This window comes from Tupaia chinensis, unplaced genomic scaffold (genome assembly GCF_000334495.1).
Source record: "Tupaia chinensis unplaced genomic scaffold, TupChi_1.0 Scaffold138390_1, whole genome shotgun sequence".
In the NCBI taxonomy this organism is placed as follows: Eukaryota; Metazoa; Chordata; class Mammalia; order Scandentia; family Tupaiidae; genus Tupaia; species Tupaia belangeri.
In genome coordinates, this window is record NW_006198287.1 from 1,233,594 (window position 1) to 1,245,276 (window position 11,683).

The 11,683-nt window shown below is 42.3% G+C and overlaps 1 protein-coding gene across 1 annotated transcript in view; it reads right to left on the minus strand.

The window, feature by feature from the left end:
- Positions 1 to 228: 228 nt before the first annotated feature.
- The window catches only part of PINX1 (PIN2 (TERF1) interacting telomerase inhibitor 1), a 118,042-nt gene continuing 106,587 nt past the window's right edge, over positions 229 to 11,683 (minus strand). The window contains exon 7 of the mRNA XM_006161219.3: positions 229 to 1,001. Coding sequence (XP_006161281.1) covers positions 471 to 1,001 — 531 coding nt within the window. The 3' untranslated portion in view covers positions 229 to 470. The remainder of the gene's footprint in view (positions 1,002 to 11,683) is intronic.

Here is an 11,683-nt window from a genome sequence, read left to right on the forward strand (position 1 = left end):
ACTTGGCAAAAATGTACGGTTGGCTAAAGAACAAAAGGAACTATCTGAATGCAAACTATTGCCTCTTAATCCTTTAATTAGACTAAGTCCTTCAGAAGGAAGCACGATTCACTGTTACTGAAGGAAATAAGAGTAAATACAGTCCAAGATACTGACGCACACGCACATGTACATGTATATGACTAAATGTATTCAGATGGAAATAAACAAACGCTCATGGTAGGGGGCTCAGAGCTTTAAAAGAAATTTATTTGTTTCTGAAAGTCATGATTTAGAATATTAAAAACAGTTCTCCTGGGAATATGACTTGGGGAAAATGTGGTGAGAGGGCGAGACTCGGCAGCCGTGGGCATGTTCAAAGATGTGCACAAACCATCTGGGGTTAACTCTGCTCTGACTCCGGGCCATGGGTGCTTGCCCAAGCAGCACCCTGACAGCAGCATGGCTGGAAGGCCCTGGCTCGGGAGAACTCACTTGGAACCTTTCTTCTTTTTCTTCTTCTTTTTCACTGGTGTTTCATCTGGTGTAGAGTCCACTGCTACCTCCACCAGCTCTTGCAATTTTTTCTTTTGTCTCTTTTTTTTGGCTTTCAGTGTAAAATCATGGCCATCGGGCGGCCCCACACAGTCCTCTGCCCCCTCATTTGAAGCATTGTAACTCTCCTCCTGGAGGGGACCTCCAGGCTGCAGCTCGGCGTGGTTTCTCTTCTTCTTGGCTATAAGCTTATAGTTCTTCTCTTCTTCCTCTGGCTTCTCCTTTTTAGACTGCTTAGCCTTGGGTTGGGGGTAATTCTCTATACTTTTACCTGTTGTGTCTTTGTTTCTTTTCTTTTCATTTTTCCATTCTATTTGGGTCTCTGCGAAATCAGGCCCCAGATCTAGGGACTGTGGCTTGTTCTTCAGCTTGGCCATCTGGTTTGCAAAATACTCCTGGATGGTAAAGGCACTGGTTGTGGTCATGGAGGTATCATTCGTGTCTGAAGTGGTGGTGCTGGACTCATCCTAAGGTGGGGAAAAGAGTTAATATGCAGTTAACATTGATCATGCATTCCTCGCAACACCCAGGACTCCACATGGAGCCACTCACGCTCAGTAGTTGGGAAACAAGGCCGAGAGCTGGGATCTCCCTCGGGCTCGCTCTTCCCCTGGTAGGCCTGAACTGGTAAAGTCCAGAACAACATGGCATACACCTAGATGAGTATCATGTGGGGTAGTAGGTTGAGCAGACAGAGGTTAACTTTAAAAATTACTTGGCAAGTTGCCTAGATGGAATTCTGAGGGAAAATATTCCTAGAAACAACATTTAAATGGCAAGTAAGTTCTCAGAATCTGAGATTTCAGCTCTCTTATGGATCACATAGGTCTTTGGGTGTTGACCTAGGAGCCTCCTCCGTTTGGTTGGGGATGGAGAGCAGGGAGATTACTCCAACTCTACTCTGACACGGACTAGATACTCACAGCTATGTTAACAGTTTGCTTTTAAAGTAGAGGAGTTATTCATAACCACTGGGATCAAGTGAAGTTTACATTTTAATTTTAAATAAACACATTTGGCTGTAAAGCTTGAGAAGCAAGAGAAAATTCCTACCATAAATGGTTGGGATAAATAATGAAATGCTGGTATCACCATATAGGTTGTAACTGGCTGGCAGTGAGGTGATGAAAATGCACATGTGAGAAATGAAGTACCTTCAAGTTGAAGAATATATAGATCATGCTTTAAATAAGGTCAATGTCTAGAATAACTTTTGTCGCAGAGACTTAATGCTGAATTGTAGGATCTGGTTGTTTTATCCTCTCATGTTGTTCAGAAACAGAGTTTCTGAATAAGCAATTTCCACCTGAGGATTCTACAAATTACTCTGAACTTGGCTGGCAAAGCTGTGTGCAGTTAACTATATTACAAACCAACACATACAACAGACCTTGCATTTTCTTGACATAATGGCCGTCGAAAACTAGCTAAGTAGAATTAAAAGTAACATCCTGTTTGAAATCCTAGCAGAATTATGGGCAAGCCAGTAGTGTAGTGGTTAAAGTGACTGGATTTCACATGGCTGACTACATGGTTTGAGTCTCAGACCCAAAACTTCAAAAATGGATTGGGCATGTGTGTGCATGTGCCCAAAATCCCAAGAGGAGAACAAACAAGAAGGGATTACAAGATGGTCATTCCCCTAAGGGGTGATTTCTCATTTTCTCTCTCTCTCTCTCCAGCAAGTACATGTGCCCTATAGCAAACATAGAAAGAAAGAAGAAAGAAAGAAAGAAAGAAAGAAAGAAAGAAAGAAAGAAAGAAAGGAAGGAAGGAAGGAAGGAAGGAAGGAATTAATTCATTCCAGCAAAATCAATATTATATTGATAGAAAGGAAGGAATTAATTCCAGCAAAATCAATATTATATTGATAGACAACTGGCCTTAGAGTGGAAATGGCCCCAGAGAACTCACATTTACATTAACGTCAACATCATTATTTATCAAAGCCAACACTAATCTTTTATTTTTTTCCCCAACATCTAGGCAAAAATAAATAAATAAATAAATAAATAAAACCATATTGTCAATTTTAGAATTTTAAAATATAAAATGCAGAATGTATGGAATAAGTCAACTGAGTTTGGGGAAGAAATTTAAATTTTATCTATCAGCATTCAATTTCTCTAAAATCCCCCTGGGTAACTTTGAGAAAAATAAAATATAGCTGCCGAGGAAATAAAAACTAGGTCACTTTGTCTTTTGGTTCAGCTGAAATTTTGCACAGCAAAATGTAAAATCTTCTCAAGGGTCTCTTGGAACTAACCATTCCTAGTGTGATGGACAAGAACATTCTTGCCTCCCATGTATTACCCACATACGCACAGTCTGTGCCCCCCAAGGGACACAGACTCTGACAGTGGCCCATTTATGTAACAGTAGTCTCATGGATAGTTTTACAGCATCAGAAGGGGTCTGCCACCATGGGCCACTCTTCTGGAATATATCTGTCTGTGGTTGGGAGCTCACACTCAGGTCATATCTTATGGCTCCTTGCCTTGCACTACTTCTGTATTCCTAATTTTCACAGTTTAATCACGAGAACTAATTGCTGACATTAATCACGCTTTTAATGATTAGGAAATGCAAGACCATTTTTGAGTCACTTGTTGAATTGGGCAGATCTTTCTAATCCCAGAAACTAAGTATGTTTAGTATCAACTCCTCTGTGATAAGGAGTTTCATATCCATGGTCCGCTGCACACCCAACTCAGCAGGGCATGAAGACACACCAGAGATGCCACCACCCAAATCCTATTCATCCCCAGGAGTCCGGGCAAAACAATGATTTGTTGGGGAGAGCTGCTGAATATGAGAGAGAGCCACTTCCTACATTTCAGGAATCAATCTATTCTGAAAAGCTGTGGACACGAAGGAGGAATATGCTGGAATCTGATTCTTGCAGGAGCAATGTCCAGGACTCGCATTTTACACTTGAAGTCAGAAGCTGAAGCCCAGCTTTACAGATTGCAGTACCTCGTTCTGTATTATAATGCCAGAGATAACACCTATAGAACCATGGCGTCACATGAAAAATGTTTTAAAAGCAAACTTATACTTCCCACGTCTTGTCTCTATTTCAAAGTGAACAAGCATCAGAAAAAGCACCAGTTAGTTTCCAGTAGTTTGAAATAGGGACAACTTAGATCTCATCACATTCTCATTAAACACAGAAAGCAACTTAGAACAAAAAATCTATAATATTCAAGTGTGACTTTCATGACTTCATAAACTTTGAGAATGTCCTACTTTGCTAACTATGTTCCAAAAACTAGTGAAACCATTTATAAAGAACTTGAAAACCTCCAGTTCCACACAAAATACTATCCTAGGAGGTGTGGCTAACCAATCAATCCTCTTGCCAAACATCTCACTTTAGCTCAAGGATTCAGGAAACATCTCTCTCTCTCTCTCTCTCTGTCTGTCTGTCTGTCTCTAGTAAAATTCCAGTTTCTAATGTTAGCTAATAGAGGGCCTTAGATAGGTCCCATAATCTCTTTGGGCCACATAAGTAGGTAAATTAGGTGATTTTTAAGGTCTCTTGCAGGGCTAAAATTTACTCATCTATGAGAAGATATTAGGGCTGACCTTCACTAAGGACACGTGAGAGTAGAGAAGAAATGGTGAGGCAGGGCAAGCAGACAGAAGAAGTGAACCCAGTTCATGGAAAGTCACCACACGGATGTTCAGGCCAAGAAGAGATGGACACACAGCGGCAGTGCACCCACGAACGGCTGCACGACACATGCCTGGAAGAAAGCATACCACTGAAGAGCACATCCAGCAATACGCCTTAGGAGAACTCAAGAGAGCCAAATATTATTTTACTGAATAATATTTAAGAATGCATTTGAAAAAACTGAGACTATGTAGAAGCTAAAATCGACAAAAACGAAACATGGACCTGACTGGAACATGAATATGTTTTACACCTAAGTCCTAAAAATCACCTTCACGCTTCTCCTTGTATGAAAGGTATGATCTTTTTAAACATTTTTTTTTCTTAATTTGTGATGATAGAGCACATGTGTACACATGAGAGAGACAGAGAGAGTGAGAAAGAGAGAAGGATGAGCACCTCATACAGGTCTGTTCACACCGTGATTCCCTTCCTCTAGTCCTCTAGCATGTCAGATCTTAAGCATTTGCAGACATGCCCAGTGTATCCAGCCTGATTGAACCAGGGCTTCGAACCACAGTCACATACAAGATGAACAAGCATAACCACAGTACCACAGAGCCAACTCAAAACTGGAACTTTTAATAATGTTAATAAATTCCCTTTGTACTTATGGTGTTGAAGGTTCTCTTTTAACATATCTTGGCTTCAAAATCTCTACTGATCCCTCACATAACCTATATTTTTGTTCTCAAAAGGTAGATTGTTGGGGAGTGCTAATGATGCTAACTGGTTGGAATTAAAAACCAGGTGGGCTTCTGGAATAAATAAACTGGCAAGCACTGCCTCAGCTTTGATGCCCCATGGTGAGAGATTTTTTGCTATAGGGCATGTGCACTTGCCAGAGAGACAGAGACAGACAGAGAGACAGAAAACAAAAACTCTCCCACCAGGGGGAGGGCCATGCCACAGTTCCTTCTCCTCCAATTCTCCTCTTGGGATCTTGGGCACACACGCACATGCGCCTGGCGTGAGTTTGAAGCTGCTGGGTCCAGGACTTGAACCGCGGTCGACTATGTGGGAGTCCAGCAACCTAACTATTACCACATCTGCTGTTCTGGTCAAAGATTCTTGATGTCCCACTTGGCTGCCAAGAGTCTGAGCAGCTGTCTGGTGGTAACACAGGCAGAGAAATACAGGCTTTGAGTTGGGCACAGTGAAGGATACGGGGGTGCAGTGTCTGTGTGTGGGGAGCTCTGCCCTTGGAATGCCCCAGCTCTCTGCTGGCCATGAGACCCTGCCCGTTCACAGGTCTCACTCAGCTGAGCTCTGGACCAGGGCATGCCATATACCACTGCACATGTCCAGGGGGAGAAAGAGTTCAGGATCCAGTGGCTTGAAAATCATGCCAGGCACATGTGTGTGTGTGTGTGTGTGTGTGTGTGTGTGTGTGCCCAAAATCCCAAGAGAGAATGGAGGAGAAGGGATTGTAGTGTGGCATCCCCCATGGGGGGGTGATTTCTCACTTTCTGCCTATCTCTCCCTGTTTCTCCTCAAGCCCACACGCCCTATACCAAATAAACAAAACTATCAAAAATAAAAAACACTGCCTTCTAATATTTGTAATACATTCAGCTGTCTCATCTCCCCTTTCATTAATAATAAGTAAAAAGGGACACATTTGTAAGCTTGAAGTATTTTCCATGTATTTCAGAAATAGAAAATGAAATTTTTTGTGGGTTGTTCTAAAAAAGCGCTTCCCAGGCTAACCATGTCTGTTTGCACAGAGCCTCAGTCTTCTCTGTCACAGCTAATGGGTATACAGTATGTGTTAAAATACTTGACTAATTTCCCAAATGACGACTAGGGCCTGAATTTCTCCTCAGTCACTACATGTTCTTTGGATCAGAACTCAGGCCTTAGGAGGACTTTTCCCATTTCACAGATCCTTGACTGTTTAAAGCCAGAAGAGCCCATGGGATTACTCCATTTAACCATGCGAGGGAACAGCACCGAGTGACCACTCTGGGTGTACCAAAGAAGATAGATGTTAATAATGGGCCAGGCATTTAACATCACATGGCATCTCATGTGACTTGCATAGCAACCTGAGGAGGACCATTTTTTGCATCTTACAGAGACAGAAAATGAGCCTCATAGCACTTCCTCTGCAGAGGGTAGCACAGATAGAAGGGCCCTAGTGGGTGCCATTCCAAGCCCTTGCTCCCTCCACTGAAACGTCCTGATGTCTAGCCTGCATTACACACACTCATCTGTCACCTGTATCTCCTCTGCAGAAGTCACCCACCACTAAAATATATATCAATTGACCAGATAATTCTGGGACCATGGTCCATGTTCAACTCCTGAGGACAGCGGCAGTTAACTAAAGCGGTTTCATGTAGAAAAATTGTCAACAGATAGTACTTTGTGTGTGTGAGTGTGTGTGTGTGTGTGTGTGTATGAGAAAGGGAGATTTTTAAAATATTTTTTTATTTTTTGGAGACGTTTTTGCTATAGAGCGTGTGTGCTCACCAATAACAGACAGAGAGACAGAAAGGGGGAAATCACCCCCTAGGGGGATGGCCATGCCACAATCCCTTCTCCTCCATTCTCCTCTTGGGATCTTGGGCACGCATGCACATGCACCTGGCGTGAGTTTAAGGCACCGGGTCCAGGACTCGAACCATGGTCGACTACGTGGGAGTCCAGTGACATAGCCATTACGCCAACTACTGGTCCCTAGATACTATTTTTTAAACAGAAAAAACAAAAACAAACAAAAAACCTGTATTATTTTGTTTACAATTTCACATAAATAAAAAATAGCCTAAAGTCAGGCTTAAGAGCTTTTTGATTTCTCAAATTAGTACGTAAATCACTTGACAGTGTGATTTTTTTTTTTTAATTGCCAGAGGATGTGTACTGTTGTTAGAGACAGAGAGAGAGAAAGCACACCTCTACGAAGGTGTGGTCACACCACAATCTCTTTTTCATTTTTCCATCCTTTTGGGATTTAAGGCACATATCCACACACACCTGGCATGTTTTTCAAGCCACTGGGGCTAAGATCTGAACTGCAGTCAGCCATGTGGGATCGGGCTTCCTTAACCACCAGGCTACAGAGCTGCCCCAAAGAGTGACTGTTTTAAAGTGAAAGTAAAATTCAAGTTCAACTTTCTTCCTAAGGCAAGAATCTCTCCTAGGGGGCCGGATGATGGTGCAGAGGTAAAATGAGACACTCTGAGAGGCAGTCTCACATGGGAAGGTTCCCGGTTTAGATCCAGAGACCTCCTTGAGTATCCCCGGCACACACTTGCCCATGATCCAGGCCTGGCTGAAGGCAGGGGGTGAACTACTGTGTAGGGATCTTGTTGGGGGTGCTCTCTCTCTCTCTTTCATGGGAGAAATAAACAAACAAGAATCTCTCTTGGGCAGAGGTTGGCAAACTTACACTTGGACACTTCCAACACAGAGAGCTGGCTATTCTGATAGCTCTGTTAACACTCTGACCCTGTATTCTCATCAGCAGTCGCACATTTAAGTGCTCCATGAGTACATATGGTACGCCCTGATTAGAACCAAAGAATATTAATGCCTGAGCCCGCGTCTGACAATTCCGCATTTCTACTCAGGAAAATGACCAGATGAAAAGGAAAATAGACCCTACAAAGAGAGAGCCTTAGATATGAATGATAATATCCACAATCCTCTTGGTTCTCTGAAAGAGTTATACTACACATGTTGACTTTTCTCAAATGTCTATAAAATTATAAGTTTGTTCTTTCTTTTAAGTATTCTATCTAGGGGCTTTCTAGCTCAATGAGCTGTCTCTGTAAGCTCTGCTGGGCTCACAGAGGACTTGTGTTTTTTTGTCATTTAAACATGTATACTAGGGTAAACTACCAGTAAAATGTCCAAAGACAGAGGATTCTCTTTATTTTATTATTTTATTTTTATTTTTGGAGAGGTTTTTGCTATAGAGCGCATGTGCTCACCAGAAAAGCAGATAGAGACAGAGAGACAGAGAGAGAAATTACTCCCCAGGGGGGATGGCCACACCATAATACCTAATCCTCTATTCTCCTTGCGGGATCTTGGGTATGCACGCACACATGCCTGGTGTGAGTTTAAGTCACTGGGTCTGGGACTCAAACTGCGGTTGACTACAAGGGAGTCCATCAACATAGCCATTATGCCAACTGCTGGTCTCAAGGATTCTCTTTATTATTCTCAGAAGAATGTTGCTAGTTGTCTTTGGGAGAAGGGAAGTGAAGCAGTTTGCACAAAAAGCTTAGTAAGGCATTTAGGGCAGGTGTATCATACATGTCAGGTTGTTGAAAAAGTAACGACACATTTCTGCATAGAAAAACAGAGAAATATGTCATGGGGGCCGACATGCGGCATAGTGGTTAAGGCGCTGGACTCACATGTGGTCGACAGGGGTTCAAGTTAGACCCAGTGGCTTAAAACTCATACCAGGCACGTGTACATGTGTGCCTAGGGTCCCGAAAGGAGAATGGAGGAGAAGGAACTGCCACATGGCTATCCCCTCTGGGGGGTGATTTCTTGCTTTCTGTATCTCAAGTGAGCACATACGTCCCATAGCAAAAATCCCCCTCCCTCAAAAAAGAAAAAAGACAACATGCTTTTTCAGAAGCCCCAACATATTGTAAGATCTCACAGTGTATGATAAACATACCAGCCCAGGGGTAGGATTTCAAAGGCAAAGCCTTTCAGCCTGCCAGGCCTTATTATATCTTACTGCTGATCTAAAGTGACAGGATAATCGAAGTTTTCTGATTTCCATGCTGCGACAGAGGGGTCATGCAGCTACAGTAATCCTCCAAAGGACTTGTCTTACTGAAAGAAAAAGCAGACTCCCAGAGTTCAAGGGTAATGGATGTAGCAACTGGGGTTATTAGCTCCAATGGCTACTGCCTGTGATGAGCAGGGCTCACCTCTCCCACAGCCTGCCTGTCGTTCCCGTGTGCTAGATCAGCCTGCGAGAGGTTAAGAAAGCTTGGCCAGTGAGGATTTGAAAGAACATCCTGTACCTTTTCCAGTCTTTCCAGCAAGACAGTTCCGATAAACCTGAGTAAGTCTTCACATATCTCCAGGAGGTAGAAATGGCACCCAACCATTTTGGACAGAGATAAACTCAGGTATGAAGTAACATCCTGTTACTTGTCAGATGAAGATAACATACAGACTGACTTTTGTGTGTGTACTGTAAACCTCTCTCTAATAGAGGAGGCAGAATGAGTTGATTTAGACACTCACTGTCCTAGAATGCTCTTTTGGATCCCTCGCAAGAGACAGAAAGACACAGAAAGTGAGAAATCATTCCTTAGGGGTGTAGCCATGCTGCAATCCCTTCTCCATTCTCCTCTTGGGATTTTAGGCAGGCACACATATGTGCCTGGCATGATTTTTAGGCCACCAAGTGTGGGACTTGATCTGCAGTTGACCAAGTAGGAGTCCAGCATCTTAACCATTATGCCAGCTGCTGGCCCTCTGCCATGTGTATCACTTTTTTGAAGATCAAGCACAAAACTGTTTTTCATGAGCCCAATCCCTTGTGGAATTTCCTCATGTTTACTAACTACAACCAATAATTAGTTGTTTTTATTTTATGTTTATAAAATGTGCTTTTGTAAGCATCTTCCCAAGGAAATAATAAATTCCTTGAGGGCAGGGAGCATTTCTGTTTCATTTGTACTTGGTGCCTCTCTAATGAGGAACAAAGGTAGCGTGAGGGCCTAATGAAAGCACAGATGCCAAACCCAACTGGGTCAAGGCTGGGAAGAGCTCCCACCACCCACCAAATCACATTGATTTTTATTAGCTAGGTCTAATGTCAAGAAGGGGCAGGGAAGAGTAGGAAGGAAAGACAGTCAGTATTTTGCAGAATATATTCTTCCCATCCACATGGAGCTACTCCCTTCTAATCAGAACTCTGCCTCATGGTACCAATTGCTTCTCTAACTACTGCAAGGCACACCGGGTGCTGTTTGGCAGGATCAGTCAGTTACACACTCCTTGTGGCCATCGGCCACTGATGCAGAGGGACTTAGTCAACCCTATATTTTCCCTTTTGGTCTATTATTCCACTGTTGTAGTCACCTCCAAGGGATAGGTCAATTGTAAAATGGAAGGTATAGGAACTGCCACAGACTTTCTGTGGGATTAACTGAACTCAAGCAATGGCCTGCATGGGCTGAACTGTTCTTGCCAACAGGAAAAAAGGTCAAGGGCAAGAGAGTTCTAGGGCATATCAGAGATAAAAGTGGCTGAGCATTGAGATGAAAGCTCCACAAGAAGATCCTGGTAGCAAGCTGAGAAGGCGGAAACTACACTTTATTTTAGGCTTAAAATACAGCTTGGAGAAGCTATGCAGTGGCTCGACACTGTTAGCCAGAAGGCCCAAACCCTGTGCGATGCTGGTGCTTTTCTTGTTTTCTGTGGCACATTCACAGTTTATGCATTCCTTTGTAGTTTACGTATAATTGAAAAATAATCAGTGTTTTACTGACAAAGAGCTATTTTTCAATTCACAAAAACTTTATTCAAGTGTCAAATCTTGTATTTTTTTCAAGACATCCATCACTCACATGTGGAGCTAGGCTAAACACAAAAAGTATCAATAACAGCTAGGCTTAGGAAAAGTCATTTTTAGTTTTAGACAAGTCAAAAACAAACCCAAGACCCTACTGATGGAAAGAAAGTTTTCATTTGAAGCAGTGTTAAAAAGAGAGACATAGTAATAGAGCAAGAATTATGAGGCAACTTATTTGGAAAATACATAGAGAGATTATGTGTGTGTGTTTGTGTGTATGTGTATGCACAAACGTGTGCATGTGCAAATGGGTGTAGAAATTGATGACATATTAGAAGCCCTCCCTACCAGGGTTCCAGAAGGGTTCTTTCTAGAACAGGGACTGACAGACTATGATTGTAGGCCTATCTTTGTACACTCCACGAGCTAAGAATGATCTTTATATTTATAAATGGTTGGAAAGTAAAAAAAAAAAAAAAAATCAAAAGAAGGCTATTTTATGATATGTGAAAATATAGGTGTTAAGTAAATATTTGCTGAATGACTACCTGGATGGGTAAAAGTATTAAATGATCTGGGACCAGCAATTAGCGTAATGGCTATGTCACTGGACTCCCATGTTGTCAACCACGGTTCAAGTCCTGGACCTGGTGGCTTACACTCACACTGGGTGCGTGTGAGAGCATGCCCAAGGTCCCGAGAGGAGAATGGAGAAGGGATTGCGGTGTGGCCATCCCCTTTGGGGGGTGATTTCTTGCTTTCTGTCTCTGTGTTTTTCCAGGGAGCGTACATGCCCTATAGCAAAAACCTCTCAAAAAAAAAAAAAAAGAAGTATTATATGATCTGCTTTTTTGAGTATGGTATTATACTGCAGATTTTTGGAAACATCAGATACTTTTCAAGAATACACTCACACATATATACACGCATACATATACACAATACACCCATATATATATATATATATATAT